We start from the raw sequence: 17,931 nt of genomic DNA, 5'->3' as shown, positions 1-17,931 counted from the left end.
TCGTTCAATAATTTTTCAAATACCCGTTTAAATTTTTTTAATACTTATTCAACATTTGTCAAATACTTATTCAACATTTTCAAATACTTGTTTAATATTTTTCAAATACTTGTTCAACATTTTATAATGCTTTTTCAACATTTTTTGAATACTTGTTTAACATTTTTAAGTGTGTTTCGAAGAGTGTTTTTTGTGTATATGTGTAGAATATTTTAAGGGGCTTGCTACATGTCGGCTGACAGATTTTTTAAAAAGATTCGTCGCCTCGCTACCGTTTGATCTGGCTCAATCTAACGACCGAGCGTCGTGCTCTATTTTTGCAACAAAAGTCTTGTTGCAAAACTCTTTGCAACCGAGATCGTATTTCAGAAATATTTGCAACAGAGATTGTGTTGCAGAAATTTACTTTTGCAACGGAAGTCTTGTTGTAGAATCCTTTGCAATATAGATCTTGTTTCAGAAACATTTGAACAGAGGTTTGAGTTGCAAAAAAAAATTCCACGAGAGATCGTGTAGCAAAAAAACATCCCTGTATTTTTTTGCAACAGAGGTCAAGTTGCAAAAAAATTATGCAATGAAGGTAATGTTGCGGGAACTCTTTGTGCGGCAGCACCGGCAGTTACAGCTGAAGCACTGCTGAATCTCAATGAGGCGATAGACATAGACGCTAGTGCTTTTCTGAGGCGGCGGCGACATGGATTGACGGGCGAAGGTTGCATGCCTTGCAAAGGCGAGCGATGAAGGAGTGTTGCATCTCGATCTAGAGGCAGCAGCCGATTGAATCTCCGCGCGCGCCCGCGCGCGCGCGCGCGTGTGTGTGAGAGAGAGAGAGAGAGAGGGGGGGAGAAGAGGAGGAGGAGGAAGAATATGAGGGACGCGGGCAGTAAAGCACTTGCTTGCCGGCGCTGGCCGCCGCTGCAGAAGAAGCAGCAGGAGGGGATCTGCATATGGGAATGGATTGCTGAACAAAAAATATGTGGCGGTTGTTGCTCTGGGGATAAGGATGAGAGTGCATGCGGTTCTGGGCCTACGTACACGTGGCGCACGCGCACGAGAGGATTGACACGATGGTGAATATCAGCCGGCTGAACTGAATCTTTTTCCATATTTTAATGTATAAATAAAAGTATAAAAATAAAGCAAAAAGACAGCAGAAAATAGAAAATTACACAGGCTGTAGCCTCCTGCGCGGCTGGGCCGGGTTCCCCCAGGACGCGAGGCTTCCCCTGTGCTCGCTTAAAGCGAGAAATAGGGTGCCCTCCGGCGTCAAAGGGTCGATCGCACAGGCGCACGACCACTTGGTCCAACCCATCTCCCACTGTTCGCATCGCTTAGCAATTTTGGTTTTGCGAAGCTCCTATAGAAGTTTCCCAGCCATTTTTTCAGGTATGGGAACCGTATAGAAGGTTCATTATACGGCTTTTTTCCTTTTATTTTTCTGCTTCCTTTTTTTCATTTTAAATTTTCGTTTTTCTGTTTTTGATTTTTAAAGGCTTTGTTTTTGTTGTTCTTCTTCTTCTTTCTCTTTTTTTCCTTCTTTGTTTTCCTTTTTTTCTTTTCCAAAAAATGTTGGCACTCTTGGAGGATGTTTCCAAACACAAATATTACATCCATACAAGGAATTTGATGCAACGAGAATAATCAGCACAAGCAAAACATTGCAGATAAGAATAAAGACTTCCTGTGGATCTCTTCCAAAATGGATAAAAACATTTTCAATAAGTTTTACAGCACAGGGCAAGCTTAACCAATACTCCCTCTGTCCGGAAATACTTGTTTAATAAGGTACTCCCTCCGTTCGGAAATACTTGTCATCAAAATGAATAAAAAGGGACCCCTTTTTATTCATTTTGATGACAAGTATTTCCGAACGGAGGGAGTACCTTATTAAACTAGTTAAACCACTACTTTAACTTGCACTTATTGTTCTATCATGCCAACAGAGAAACTGAGTAAAACAAATCATGGTGAAATTTGGCATGCATCAGTCAAAGTCTGACCTATGAATTTTACTTTTCAGTCTTGTGTTCCACTTCACACTCCTTTTCTTCTGATATTGCTTCTTACTCATCAGTTTCAGCTCTTAATTCACTGCCTTTTGCACTACCTGGCATTCTCAAACCCTTTCGTGAGTAGTAGTACTTCTTCCGCCCGATATCAACAAGCTTGGCAGCCTCCTCCACCCTCGATGCATCTACCAATGCATTCACTACATCCTGCAGCACTCCACACTCCACTCTACAGCCCCTTTTACGACTAAACATTTCATAGCAGTACCTCAGTGCACAATCCAGGTCTCCAACCTGCAGAAGGTGTGGCACGAGAGTCTCATAAGTTCCCTTATTTGCGGCACAGTGATTTTTTACCAAATCATCATACAGCTTCTTGGCCTCCTGTAACATCCCTGCTTTCAAATATCCTCGAATCAACTCATTGTAGGATACCGTGTCGGGTTTTGGCCCGTCCTTCTCCAACCTCTCAAGCACAGCAGCTGCATCATCAATCCTCCCTTCTGCAACCAAACCCCGCAGCTTGGCATTGTAGCACTTTGCATCTGGCTCCAAATTCCTCTCCTTCATCATCTCCCATACTGTCTCTGCTTCATCCGTGGGGCCATTGTTACAAAACCCATTCAACAGAGTGTTGAAAGTAATAATGTCAGCTGAAACACCATGCTTCTCCATGAGAAGAACAACATCAAGAGCAGCTGAGAGGTCAGACTTCTGGCACAATGCGCGGATGAGTATGTTGTACGAGTATACGCTGGGAACAATCGAGGGGTGGGTGGCTGGGATATCCTGGAATGCAGCAGTGAGCACGTCCAAATCCCCAGCTTCGGCGTACGCTGCAAGAAGGGCATTGAATGTCATGGTGGATTTATGCTGCGCGGGAAGTTCATGGAAGGTTGCGGCAGCGTGGGATGGCATGGAGGCACGGCCGTAGAGGCGGATGAGGCGCGTGGCGAATCCCTCGTCTGAGGTCTCGAGGAAGGGCTTCTGCGCTTCGATGATGGCCTCGATGCCGTCTTGGCGGCCAAAGGAAGTGAGGCGGCTCACCGCTACCTCGTACACGCGGTGCCGCTCGCGGAAGCGCGACGACACGGTTGACGCTTGGACGAACTCGGAGACCAGCTTATCAGGGTCGCGCTGCCGGATGAGGGCAATGAGGATATCGTCAAGGGGCTTCGGGAGCTTGCGGTCCGCGTCGGACTCAGCTTTGGCGGCGGGCTGTGCGTCGAGGGGCTTCGGGAGCTTCTGGCCCGCGATGGAGTCAGCATCGGCGGCAGACGGTTTCGGCGTCGGCGCCGGCGCCGGCGCGCGCTTGGTCTTGGGATTGTGCTTGGGTAGTTTTGCCGTTGGCGAGGAGGAGGAGAAGATGCGGGAGAGGCTGTTCGCCCGGGCGGCGGCGGCGGCGGAGGCCATGGGAATGGGAAGGCGGCGGATGGGGGCGGTTTGGGGCGAGAGGAGCGGAATGGGCGAACGAGGGTTTTCCTGCTCTATACACTTCTTCTTAGTTATTAGGTCGTCAAAATGTTAGCCCATCTGACCGTCTCCCAAGTACCAGCCCGGCTCAGCCCAGCCCAGCCACAAAGAAAGTGATCAACATCTTAAATGTTAGAAAGTGATTAACATTATTTGTATACACGTTCAATATTTTTCAAACGCTTATTCAATATTTTTAAATACTTGTTCAACTTTTTTAAAATACATGTTCTACATTTTGCAAATACTTCTTTAGCATTTTCTAATAGTTATTCAGCATTTTCAAATACTTCTTCAATATTTTTAATACTTATTCAACATTTTGAAATACTCGTTCAACAATTTTTAATACTTATTCAACATTTGTTAAATACTTATTCAACATTTTTAATACTTATTCAACATTTTCATATACTTGTTCAATATTTTTCAAATTCTTGTTCAAAATTTTATAATACTTTTTTGACATTTTTCAAATACTTTTTAAACATTTTTTAATGTGTTTTGAAGAGTATTTTTTGTATATATATGTAGAATATTTTAAGGGGATTGCTACGTGTTGGCTGGCAGATTTTTTAAAAAGATTCGTCGCCTCACTAGCCGTTCAATCTGGCTCAATCTAACGACCGAGCGTCGTGCTCTATTTTTGCAACAAAAGTCTTGTTGCAAAACTCTTTGCAACCGAGATCTTATTTCAGAAATATTTGTAACAGAGGTTGTGTTGCTTTTGCAACGGAAGTCTTGTTGTAGAATCCTTTGCAATATAGACCTTATTTCAGAAACATTTGAACAGAGGTTTGAGTTGCAATTTTTTCCACAAGAGATCATGTAGCAAAAAAACATCCTTGTATTTTTTTTGCAACAGAGGTCAAATTGCAAAAAAAAATTATGCAACGAAGATAATGTTGCGGGAACTCTTTGTGCGGCAGGCGCACGACCACTTGGTCCAGCCCATCTGAGAGCTCCTAACCGGCGCCCATCTCCCACTGTTCGCATCGCTTAGCAGTTTTGGTTTTGCGAAGCTCCTATAGAAGTTTCCCAGCCATTTTTTCAGGTATGGGAACCGTATAGAAGGTTTATTATACGGCTTTTTCCTTTTCTTTTTCTGCTTCCTTTTTTCATTTTAAATTTTCGTTTTTCTGTTTTTGTTTTTTAAAGGCTTTGTTGTTGTGCTTCTTCTTCTTTCTCTTTTTTTTCCTTCTTTGTTTTTCTTTTTTTCTTTCCCAAAAAATGTTGGCATTTAAAATCAATTGTTCAGAAATTCATTAATGTTTTTGGAAATTAAGAACATGTTCGTATTTTAACACAATTTGTTCATAAAATCCAAACATAGTTACTCAATTTCAGAAAATGTTCTCGTTTCTCGAATTTGTTAACAGATCCAAAAAATGTTTCTAAATTTAAAAAATATTCCCATTTTCAAAAAAATCACAAATTCAAAGAACAATTGGAATTTTAAATGTGTTCCAATTTTCAAAGATTGTTTGTGTTTTCTAAAAAAATCATTTTTAAAGATATTCATAGACTCAAAAGATTTTATTGTATTAAAAATGTTCTTTCATTTAAAAAAAATTATGTTTCCTTCAAGTTTTGAAAAAATGTTCATAGTTTCAAAATTGTTGGTGTTTTTCCAAAATTGTTCGGTATGTTATTTTTTGTTCTCATTTTCATAATTCGTTTTGAACTTCAAAATGTGTTAACAATTTTCAAAGATTGTTAGTGTTTTCAATAAATATGTTCTACTCCCTCTGTCCCATAATATAAAATGTTTTTTGACACTGGTGTAGTGTTAAAAAGCGTCTTATATTATGGGACGGAGGGAGTAATTTTTAAAAAATTCTTCATTGATCAAAAGATGTCCAAAAATTTAAAAAATGTTTTCCTATTAAAAAATGTTCACGGATTTCAAAATATGTTCCTGTTTTCAAGTTTTGTTTTGAGTTTTGAAAATTGTTTCTGTTTTAAAAAATTGCTCGCAAATTGAAAAAATGTTCAGGATTTCAGAATTTGTTCAAGTTTTCAAAAAATATGCAGAGTAAAAAATGTTTTCAATTCCAAAAAGTTTTTCATTTTCAGAACAATATTTAGCATTTAATTGTTTTCCTAGACTTTCCAAAAATGTTCGAAAATTCTGTAAAGATTGCTTTAAATGTGTCATTTCGGAAAGATTTAAAAAGGAAATTGCGCTTTCGCTCCAGTGGCTAGTGGCACATGTTCAACAATAAAAATTCACGTGTTCAATTTCAGGCAGCGCCTAGCTGGTTTCTTTTTCTTTGGGCAATGCTAGGTGCTGGCGCGCCGGCCCAATTTTTCAGCCGGTTGGCCCGGAGCCGTCTGCCCTGCACGCGTACAACAGTCAGATCTGTCCCACGTCCTCCCCCATCATCAACTTCCCGCACAGGAAAAAAGAGAGGAAAAGGAGAGCACCGCCCCCGCACGTGCCGACCGCCTCGCCTCCTCGTCTTACCTTGCAGCACCGTCACGAACACCGCTGCGCAGCCGGCTTTCCGCCTCCCGCTTGTCTCCGCACGGCTGTCCTGCCTCTCCTCTCCCGGGCCCGTCGCATTGTCGTGCAGCGCCACCAACCTCGTCGCACCTAGTGGCCGCCGGCGTTGCAACAAAATGTCGCTGATGGTTTGCAGCCCCCTCTGTTGCAACTCTTGTCGCCAACGGTGGTAACCCCCCATCACCAATGGTTTTTGGCATGGCCGACATTGCAAAAATGGAAGACGGTGGTAGCAAAAATCTAGGCTGCTTCCAACAAAATTAAAAGATGATGGTAGGAGAAATTGGTCTGGTTCCAGCAAAAATAAAAAAAGTGGTATAAAAATGTTTCTCATTCTAGCAAAAAATGACCCTAGTTCCTGCAAAACTAGAGAGGAGAAAAACGCACTACATGCCCACGCTCACCATGGTCACCATTGAGGGAGGAAAAGTCGGTTCCTGCAAACCATGACAAATGGTTCCATCAAATCACCATGCTGGTTGCAGCATTTCATCGATCTTGCGATGGGTGCTTCCAGCAAACGCGGTCTCCGGTTCCAACAAAATGCGACGCCGATTCCAACAAATCGTGACGCCAGTTGCAACATTGTCGCGACGTCCTCACCATGCCTTCGCCCCAATGTAGCACTTGGTTTGCAGGTTCCAACTCACCACGAAGGCGATTTCCAGCATCTCTGGTGGCGGATGTAGGACCGCGCCAGGTCGGTTCCAACACCACCGCCGACCAGGTCCAGCAAAAAATGATGCTAGTTGCACCACCGCTCCAGGCCGGTTCCAGCACCACCACCGGCCGGTTCTAGCAAAACCTGCTGCTGGTTGCAACACCTGATCGGCTTTGAAGCTTGCAGCATGGCGGGAGGCTTCTCGTGCACGAGCACGTCGTTTTCGGTGAGAGCTTGTTAGTGGTTCCGCCACCACTCAGGCTGGAGGTCATGGCGGCCGCCCCACCCCCATCCACTGCGTCGGCAATGCTGAAAGGATCGAGATGGACCTAAAGGGGGGTGAATAGGTATAATTACAAATTTTAATTATTACTTAGCAATTTTAGGTAATAATACGGAATATGAAGATAAGCCTAACAATTGCAAGTGTAGCACTAAGAGCTAAGCAGGATAAACAAGTAGCACAAGTATGTAAGTAAGCAAGCACAATATGATACAAGTAAGTGCTAAGAGACAAGTAACCACAAGTAGAGAGTTAGGGTTAGGAATAACTGCAACTCCGAGGGACGAGGATGTATGGCGATGTTCACTTCCTTGGAGGGAAGCTACGTCACCGTTAGAGAGGTGGATGTTACCACGAAGGCACACCAATGCCACGAAGGCTCACCCTATTCTCCCTTTGAGACAACACCACGAAGGCGTTTCTCAACCACTAGTGGTAGACCTTGAGGTGGTCTCCGAACCCTCACAAACTTTCCGGGGGTAATCACAATGGTTGATTCCTCTCCGAATGACTCCTACCGCCTAGGAGTCTCCAACCTCCAAGAGTAACAAGAATGATGGAGAAAAAACTCAAGACTTGCTCAAATCACAAATTCCTTTGGTGCAAAGGTGGGGAAGGAGTGGATCTATCACTTGATCGGACAACTTCTCTCAAGTGCTCTCAAATCCCTTGGGGATCTAAGACTTGGTGTGGAAGAGTGAGAGAGTGAGTGAAATGTGTTCTTAGAGCATCTCCAGCCGCGCCCCCAACAAGGCCCCCCAGGAGACTTTTCGGCCGCCGGCGCCAAAAAATTGGCCCAGTCGCGCCCCCAAGGGCCCAATTTTCGCCGGCTCGGGCCGAAATTGGCGCCGGCGGACCGAACCCGAACTCGGCGCGCTGGGGGCACTCGGGAGCGCCGGGCGAATCGTTTTTGGCGCGAAAGATCCGCGGGCCCTCCTTGCCAGCGACTCGTCTCGCTTCTCGCCGCTTCGTCGTCCTCATCGCCTCGTTTCCCGCGACGAATCAATGCCAAAACTACCGCGCGCTGCCGCGCCGGTCAGCCTCCGCCATTGATGCCTCACGGGCGGCGCAGTGAAGGCGTGACGACGCACGTCCCCGCGCATGCCACGCGTAGATGAAGCCGCCACGCGTGCTCGCGCCGCCTCCACCTATATAAGCCGACCCCAGCGCGCCGGTGGCACGCACAGAGTCTCCGTTGCCGATGCGCCCTATCTCCCCTTCCTCCCTCTCGCCTCGCCATCCCAGTTCGTAGAAATGGCCGAACGATTCCCAGGCAACGGCGCGGCGGCGAACGGCTTCGGCCGCCGCCACCTTCACGAAAACGAAGCTCGGCTCCTCTACGAGGCCGAGTACCCGGTCCCGCCGGACATGTGGGTGCCCGGGACGTGGAGAATCAGCGCCGGCGGGGTCCCGGTGCCACCACCGCCTACCGGGGCGGCGCGTCATGCGGAGATCGCGCGTATTCGCGCCTCTCTGCCGCGGGCGGCGAGGGAGGGGCCGCGCTACGTCCCCAACAGCCTGCTCTGGGAGCCCTACTTCCGCCGCCGTCACGCCAAGCAACTCGAGGCCACCAATGGCGTCGTGCCCTCCGGCAGGCTCAACTTCGAAGGACGGTGCCGATGGTGGGGCGTGCCCGGCCGCACTTTGGAGGCCGTCCTCGAGTACATCGAGGGTGGCAACACGTCGAGGCTGGAGTACCCCTCCCCGCCGTCCTTCTCTCGTCGCCGTGGGAGCTCGTGGACGCCGAGGTGCATGGACCCCGGGGCGTCCTCCTCCTTGTCCGGTCGGTCGACCGGCTCTCCCAGCCTCCGCCCCGTCAAGCCGGAGCCCCAGGACACGCCTGTCAGCCGGCGCACCCGCAGCTCCGGTATCTGCATCGCCGACTCCACCCCCGCTTCCGGGCGCCTCGTCCTCGTCGTGCCCAAGCCGGAGCCCAGTCTCCCCCCGGAGTACGAGGAGATAGCCCGAAGCGGCTTCTCTGACGCGGACGCCCTGCGGTGGGCGCGCGACGACTACCTCCGGATGGAGATGACCCGGCAGACCCGGGCCCTGGAGGGGATCGCCGCCCGCAAGCGTGGGAGCGAGGAGGAGCACGCATCGTGATCCTCGACAACGACGACGAGGAGGATGCCGCCGAACCTTCCAACCCGTCGCGCCAACCGGGGGAGGGTTGCAGCAGGGACGACGACCACGATGGAGGCGGCCACGACGACGACGACGACGATGATGACAACGACGACAACGACGACGGCGGTGACTACACGCGGTTCTACAGCCTCCTCGGCATGTAGAACTGCAAGGGCGGCGGCCGGCGAGGAGCGGCAAGGCGAGCGAGACGGCGGGCGGGCCTAGTAGTGCGTTTTTTTGTAAAATATTTTAAATATGTATGAGCGGGCGTGTTTGTGCCGTGTTTGGTCGAATTTGATTTGAAGTCACCGAAATATGCATGAACTCGCCATGTTTGCGCCATTCAAAAAAATCCCGTGGGCGCCGCGGATGGGTGGCATCATGCCCCCAACGCGCGTTTTGCGCCGGTGCGCCCCCAGGGGGCGATTTTTAGCGCCTCCTGGGGGGCCAACGGCTGGAGATGCTCTTAGCAAGCTCAAAGTGAATGGTCAACCTTATCCCGTGGGGGAGAAGGCAATATATAGTGGAAGTGGAAAAGTAACCGTTTGAGCAACTCAAGTGCACAGGAGGCGTCGGACGTCCGGACAGGACCGGACGTCCAGTGGCACAGATAGGTCCGGACGTCCGACAGACATCGGTCGTCCAGACGCTGGAGAAACACAAGCCACGAATCAGCATTCAGCTAACGGACGCCCGAGCCGTTTCGGTCGTCCGGTGACTGGACGTCCGTAGAAGACCGGATATCCGTAAAAACTTTTCTGTTGAGAAAGTGTCAGACGTCCGGAGGTAAACGGACATCCGGCGACCGGACGTCCGGAGAAGCTCGGACACCCGTGAATATTGTTCTGTGAAGAAACACCGGACGACCGACGAGAGCCGGACGTCCGGACAGCTAAAAGGGATCGGACATCCGTAACATACGGGACGTCTGGTGAAAAATGGAGTTGTGGGTTTTGAGCAAATCTTTCACTAGATCCATCGATCCCCTCTTAATAGTGTGGGATCCCTGTACTCAAGAACAAACCGTAAACAAAGCCAATGCTATTGTCTTGTATCTCCAATCTTGAGTTATATGCAGTTGTCTTTAGTCATGATCCACACACGGCCTTTGAGACATAATCCTGAGATATACTTGATAAACATGATTAGTCCCATACATGCATGTTGTCATCAACATCAAAATAAGATTAAGGGCATGATTGCACTTTCAATCTCCCCCTTTTTGGTAGTTGATGACAACATACATGTACTTCTTAAAATAAAAACTTTGAGTATCGAAGGGATTTGTTGCAGAGCTCCCCTTAACAAAGAAAAATAAGCATGAGAGGAGCTCCCCCTCAGGGTGATACCAACACATTCAAATCACAAGTTGCACATGATAACATTCAAATAGATTCATCACTCACATCATAGAACCTAAAGTAACAATGATCATAACAAGGTCCATGGTACGATACATATCATAGTGCAATACAAGTTAATATCACATCATAGAACCTAAAGTAACAATGATCATAACAAGGTTCATGGTACGATACATATCATAGTGCAATACAAGTTTATATCAATGGATACTACTCCCCCTTGGCAGCAAGTACCCAAAAGGGGGCCAAGAGGAGCAACCAGAACATCATCATCATCAGAACCCTGCCTCATCATCATCATCATGAGCACCACTACCACCGGCCTCGTCAAAGAAGTCAGACCACTCAGGACCCGAAGGAAAGCCAAAGTCGGAAGGGGGCTCATCAGGAAAACGGTCATCATCACTCACATCGAACACTCCAGATTCTCTCAGACGAGACTTTAGAGCATTTTTGGAGGTGATAAGGCGCGTGACAACATCGTGATTTTGGGAGCAGTTAAAAGCAACAGCCTTCATCAAGGCAGAGTGGGCCTTCCCAATGAGGGAGTCCTCGGACAGCCGGACTATATACTTTGGTCGGACTGTTGGACTATGAAGATACAAGATTGAAGACTTTGTCCCATGTCCGGGTGGGACTCTCCTTTGCGTGGAAGGCAAGCTTGGCAATTCGGATATGTAGATCTCCTCCCTTGTAACCGACTCTGTGTAACCCTAGCCTCCTCTGGTGTCTATATAAACCGGAGGGTTTAGTCCGTAGGACAACAACAATCATAATCATAGGCTAGCTTCTAGGGTTTAGCCTCTATGATCTCGTGGTAGATCAACTCTTGTAATACTCATACCATCAAGATCAATCAAGCAGGAAGTAGGGTATTACCTCCATCGAGAGGGACCGAACCTGGGTAAACATTGTGTCCCCCGTCTCCTGTTACCATCTGCCTTAGACGCACAGTTCGGGACCCCCTACCCGAGATCCACCGGTTTTGACACCGACATTGGTGCTTTCATTGAGAGTTCCACTGTGTCATCACCATAAGGTTTGATGGCTCCTTCGATCATCGGCAACGATGCGATCCAGGGTGAGGTTTTTCTCCCCGGACAGATCTTCGTGTTCGGCGGCTTCGTACTGTGGGACAACTCGCTTGGCCATCTGGAGCAGATCGAGAGCTACGCCCCTGGCCATCAGGTCAGGTTTGGAAGCTTGAACTATACTACCAACATCCGCAGAGACTTGATCTTCGACGGATTCGAGCCCATGTCAGGTGCGCCGCACAGTCACGACGAGCATGACTTAGCTCTGCCGCCGGACAGTGTTCGGGAGATCACACCTGTGGCTACTCTGGCCCTCAATCCGGAGCAGATCGTGCCTTCCGAGGACGGGTGGATGGACCCCGCCATGGAGGCCGCACACCCAGCGGCGATAGAGCCGAATACTGACTTCACCCCCTATGAGACCTGTGTTGCTGGACCCTTGGATTTGTCCCCGGCCATAGGCTCCGAACCGCCTGCATCCGTGCCTATCGAATCTGATTGGGCACCGATCATGGAGTTTACCTCTGCGGATATCTTTCAGCACTCGCCCTTGGGCGACATGCTAAATTCATTAAGGTCTCTCTCCTTGTCAGGAGGCCCTTGGCCGAACTGTGTCCGGCTCGAGTGGGAAGCGGACGATGAAGAAATTCGTCCCCCACCCACCACCCACTTAATAGCCAATGTCGACGACTTAACCGACATGCTTGATTTCGGCTCTGAAGACATCGACGGTATGGACGACGATGCAGGAGAAGAACATGAACCACCGCCCACAGGGCGCTGGACAACCACCTCATCATATGATATATACATGGTGGTCACCCCCAAAGAAAGCGATGGCAATAAGGCAACGGAGGATAATCCCCTCGAGAAGCAATCTAAGCACCGGCGTCATCGGCACCGCTCTAAGCCCCGCCATAGCAAAAGCAGCGATACCGGCACAAGAGACAATAACGCTGCGGACAGTGCCGAAGACAATCCCCTCCAGCCAGGCTTCGAGCGAGAGGATGGGCAAGCTAGCCCTAAGGAACAGGCGGCAGACGGAGAATCAGAGGATGACAATTACATGCCTCTCTCTGATGACGAGGTGAGCCTCGGCGACGAAGAATATATCGTGCCTGAGGATCCCGTCGAGCAGGAGCGCTTCAAGCGTCGGCTTATAGCCACAACAAAAACTAAGCAACAACAGCTTCAAGTTGATCAAGATCTGCTAGCGGATAGATGGACCGAGGTGCTGGCAGCCGAGGAATATGAACTCGAGCGCCCAACAAAAGTTACCCAAAGCGCAGGTTGCTACCCCAACTCGAGGAGGAAGCATTAAAGCCTACACTACCAGCGTATGATGCGGCTGACCGGCCACCTCGTGGCCGAGACAAAGTGGCGTATCAGCCTGAAGTCCAGCCCGCACCCCGTCGCCAGTCAAACAAAAACACCAAGGCCCGGGGCAACACGCAGGACCTGCGAGACATATTGGAAAACAAAGCAGGACGTACAAGATCGATCTACGGATCACGGGGGCGCGCCCCAACGCACGACGAGGACCGTCACGCCGGATATACTAAAAGAAAATCTGGCCGGGCCGAATATAGCAGACAAGACTCGTATGAACTGCGTCGTGATATAGCTTGGCACAGAGGCGCCGCACACCCCCTATGCTTCACTGACGAAGTAATGGATCTCGAATTCCCAGAAGGTTTTAAACCCGTGAATATTGAATCATACGATGGCACAACAGACCCCGTGGTATGGATCGAGGATTTCCTCCTCCACATCCACATGGCCCGCGGTGATGATCTACACGCCATCAAGTACCTCCCATTAAAACTCAAAGGACCTGCTCGGCATTGGCTCAATAGCCTGCCGGCAAACTCCATTGGCAGTTGGGAGAATTTGGAGGACACATTCCTTGAAAACTTCCAGGGCACTTGTGTGCGACCACCGAATGCCGATGACTTGAGTCACATAACCCAACAGCCAGGGGAATCAGCCAGGAAATTCTGGACTCGGTTCCTAATTAAAAAGAACCAAATCGTCGACTATCCGGATGTCGAGGCCTTAGCGGCATTTAAGCATAACATCCGCGACGAGTGGCTCGCCCGACACCTCGGCCAAGAAAAGCCGAGGTCCATGGCAGCCCTCACGACACTGATGACCCGCTTTTGTGCGGGCGAGGATAGCTGGCTGGCTCGCAGCAATAACACTTCAAGAAACCCTGGCAATTCAGATGGCAAAGATAGCAACGGCAGGCCACATCGCAACAGACACAAGCGCCACAACAACGGCGATAACGCCGAAGACACGGCAGTTAATGCCGGATTCAGTGGCTCTAAATCCGGTCAGCAGAAAAAGTCGTTCAAAAGAAGCAATCCGGGCCCGTCCAGCTTGGACCGCATACTCGATCGTTCGTGTCAAATTCACGGCACCCCCGATAAACCAGCCAACCACACCAACAGAGAATGCTGGGTGTTCAAACAGGCTGGCAAGTTAAGTGCCGAAAACAAGGAAAAGGGGCTGCACAGCGACGACGACGAGGAGCCCCAGCCGCCAAACACAAGAGGTCATAAGAAATTCCCTCCCCAAGTGTAAATGGTAAACATGATATACGCAACCCATATTCCCAAGCGGGAACGGAAGCGTGCACTGAGGGACGTCTATGCGATGGAGCCAGTCGCCCCAAAGTTCAACCCATGGTCTTCTTGTCCGATCACCTTTGATCGCAGGGACCACCCCACCAGTATCCATCATGGCGTTTCTGCCGCATTGATCCTTGACCCCATCATTGACGGATTTCACCTCACTCGAGTCCTTATGGACGATGGCAGTAGCCTGAACCCGCTCTATTAGGATACAGTGCGTAAAATGGGCATAGACCCCTCGAGGATCAAACCCACCAAAACCACCTTTAAAGGTGTCATCCCAGGTGTAGAGGCCTGTTGCACAGGCTCAATAAAACTGGAAGTAGTCTTTGGATCTCCGGACAACTTTCGAAGCGAGGAGTTAATCTTCGATATTGTCCCCTTCCGCAGTGGCTATCATGCACTGCTCGGACGAACCGCATTTGCCAGATTCAATGCGGTACCGCATTATGCATACCTCAAGCTCAAAATGCCAGGACCTCGCAGGGTTATAAGTTAATGGAAACACAGAACGCTCTCTCCACACGGAGGAGCACACTATGACCCTCGCAGCAGAAGCGCAAAGCAGCCTTATGAGGCAAACCGCCAATTCGGCGAAAAAGACCCCGGACACCTTCAAGCGAGTCCGGAGTACCCTGCAAGAGGATCGCCAGGCACGTTTAGAGCTCGCCTAGCAATTCGGCCTCCGTCCTAGTCCCACTCGAGCGGCGAAATTTGCGCCGCGCGCACATAATTACACACTCAAGATACCATGGGCATAGGCGGAGGCACAGCCCACAATGCAGCTCAACCGCTTCAGGACCCATATACCTTTAACATTTTCTTCCTTTCAGGCCCCTATTCTCTGAAGGCCCTCTCCGATTGTCTGATTATCGGACCCGTCACGGGAAGGAAACACCAAGGAAACAAGAAGCTTTGACATACAAGGGAATCCTCAGGTGGTCTCTGATAACGATCGATATACCTGTTTTGCATAGCCACATGCAGCTTGACCTTGGATAGGACATGTCAAATAGTCCTATCTTTTACTCACTGCACTACATGTATGCATACGCTTTGACGTATCATTTAAATAACAATGTACATCATTAGCTCATTATTGCATTCCTTTACCTTTTTTTCTTGTCTGCTTATTTACGACAAATCGCACCCGTACATAGTTGATACGACCAGTGTGCCAGGGGCTTCAGTTTACCCCATAACACGTCATGAAAAGTCCGAACACTTTCGACAGTGCAGCACCCCGAACTTATAGCATTATATGCATCAGCTCCGAATCATGTCTTGGGTCAATAGTTGGGTTTGCCCGGCTCCCATGTTTTGGTACCTTACGTTCCGCTATATCGGCTAAGGTAGAACTGGGAGAACTACTGCGATTGTGTCCCGGTTCTTCCGGACGAGCACCTCAGTAGAGAAAGCCGAAAACTGACTGTCAAGATGCGGCGAGAGCTGGTCACTGTTCGAGAGGTCTCAAATCCTTAAAGATTTTTTCCTCTTCGGGCGAGGAGTCTGATAACCCACAAGTATAGGGGATCGCAACAGTTTTTGAGGGTAGAGTATTCAACCCAAATTTATTGATTCGACACAAGGGGAGCCAAAGAATATTCTCAAGTATTACTAGCTGAGTTGTCAATTCAACCACACCTGGAAACTTAATATCTGCAGCAAAGTGTTTAGTAGCAGAGTAATATGATAGTAGTGGTAACGATAGCAAAGGGTAACGGTAGCAAAGTAATGTTTTTGGTATTTGGTGGTGATGATAGCAATAGCAACGGAAAAGTAAATAAGCGAAGAATAATATATGGAAAGCTCGTAGGCAATGGATCGGTGATAGAGAATTATGCCGGATGCGGTTCATCATGTAACAGTCATAACCTAGGGTGACATAGAACTAGCTCCAATTCATCAATGTAATGTAGGCATGTATTCCGAATATAGTCATACGTGCTTATGGAAAAGAACTTGCATGACATCTTTTGTCCTACCCTCCCGTGGCAGCGGGGTCCTAGCGGAAACTAAGGGATATTAAGGCCTCCTTTTAATAGAGTACCGGACCAAAGCATTAACACATAGTGAATACATGAACTCCTCAAACTACGGTCATCACCCGTAAGTATCTCGATTATTGTCACTTCAGGGTTAATAGATCATAACACATAATAGGTGACTATAGACTTGCAAGATTGGATCAAGAACTCTCATATATTGATGAAAACATAATAGGTTCAGATATGAAATCATGGCACTCGGGCCCTATGACAAGCATTAATCATAGCAAAATCATAGCAACATCAATCTCAGAACACAGTGGATACTAGGGATCAAACCCTAACAAAACTAACTCGATTACATGATAAATCTCATCCAACCCATCACCGTCCAGCAAGCCTACGATGGAATTACTCATGCACGGCGGTGAGCATCATGGAATTGGTGATGGAGGATGGTTGATGATGAGGATGGCGACGGATTCCCCTCTCCGGAGCCCCGAACGGACTCCAGATCAGCCCTCCCTAGAGGTTTTAGGGCTTGGCGGCGGCTCCGTATCGTAAAACGCGATGAATCCTTCTCTCTGATTTTTTTTCTCCCCGAAAGCAAATATATAGAGTCGGAGTCGAGGTCGAAGGAGCTCCAGGGGGCCCACGAGGTAGGGGGCGTGCCCTAGGGGGGCAGGCGCGCCCCCCACCCTCGTGGCTAGGGTGTGGCCCTCCTGGTCTTCATCTTTTGCAAGGATTTTTTATTATTTCCAAATAGACGTTCCGTGAAGTTTCAGGTCATTCCGAGAACTTTTGTTTCTGCACATAAATAACACCATGGCAATTCTGCTGAAAACAGCGTCAGTCCGGGTTAGTTCCATTCAAATCATGCAAGTTAGAGTCCAAAACAAGGGCAAAAGTGTTTGGAAAAGTAGATACGACGGAGACGTATCAACTCCCCCAAGCTTAAACCTTTGCTTGTCCTCAAGCAATTCAGTTGACAAACTGAAAGTGATAAAGAAAAACTTTTACAAACTCTATTTGCTCTTGTTGTTGTAAATATGTAAAGCCAGCATTCAAGTTTTCAGCAAAGATTATGAACTAACCATATTCACAATAACGCATAGGTCTCATGTTTACTCATATCAATGGCATAATCAACTAGCGAGCAATAATAATGAATCTCGGATGAAAACACTTTCTCAAAACAATCATAATATGATATAACAAGATGGTATCTTGCTAGCCCTTTCTGAGACCACAAAACATAAATGCAGAGCACCTTTAAAGATCGAGGACCGACTAGACATTGTAATTCATGGTAAAAGATATCCAGTCAAGTCATACTCAATGTAAACTAACAGTAATGAATGCAAATGACAGCGGTGCTCTCCAACTGGTGCTTTTTAATAAGAGGATGATGACTCAACATAAAAGTAAATAGATAGGCCCTTCGCAGAGGGAAGCAGGGATTTGTAGAGGTGCCAGAGATCGGTTTTGAAATAGAGGTGAATAATATTTTGAGCGGTATACTTTCATTGTCAACATAAAAACCAAGAGATGGCGATATCTTCCATGCTACACACATTATAGGCGGTTCCCAAATAGAATGGTAAAGTTTATACTCCCCCTCCACCAACAAGCATCAATCCATGGCTTGCTCGAAACAACGAGTGCCTCCAACTAACAAGAGTCCCAGGGGGAGTTTTGTTTGCAATTATTTTGATTTAGTTTGCATAAAGCATGGGACTGGGCATCCCGGTGACCAGCCATTTTCTCGTGAGTGAGGAGCGGAGTCCACTCCTCTTGAGAATAACCCGCCTAACATGGAAGATACGGACAACCCTAGTTGATACATGAGC

General features: G+C 48.1%; 1 protein-coding gene across 1 annotated transcript; it reads right to left on the bottom strand.

Annotated features, from left to right (window-relative positions):
- Positions 1-1,665: 1,665 nt before the first annotated feature.
- Positions 1,666-3,479, bottom strand: LOC125548708 (uncharacterized). Its single transcript, XM_048712260.2, has one exon. It carries the CDS (start codon positions 3,420-3,422, stop codon positions 2,064-2,066), a length of 1,359 nt encoding a protein of 452 aa, XP_048568217.1. The 5' UTR covers positions 3,423-3,479; the 3' UTR covers positions 1,666-2,063.
- Between the last annotated feature and the right edge of the window lie 14,452 nt (positions 3,480-17,931).

Source organism: Triticum urartu, chromosome 3A (assembly GCF_056163025.1).
Source record: "Triticum urartu cultivar PI428250 chromosome 3A, HENAU_Tu73, whole genome shotgun sequence".
NCBI classification, from domain to species: domain Eukaryota; kingdom Viridiplantae; phylum Streptophyta; class Magnoliopsida; order Poales; family Poaceae; genus Triticum; species Triticum urartu.
The sequence above is the reverse complement of the archived record's forward strand: the minus strand, read 5'-3'. Positions and strand labels throughout refer to the sequence as shown.

Excerpts from the sequence above, each read along its gene's own strand:
- LOC125548708 (XM_048712260.2), bottom strand. The coding sequence starts at position 3,422 with ATGGCCTCCGCCGCCGCCGCCGCCCGGGCGAACAGCCTCTCCCGCATC.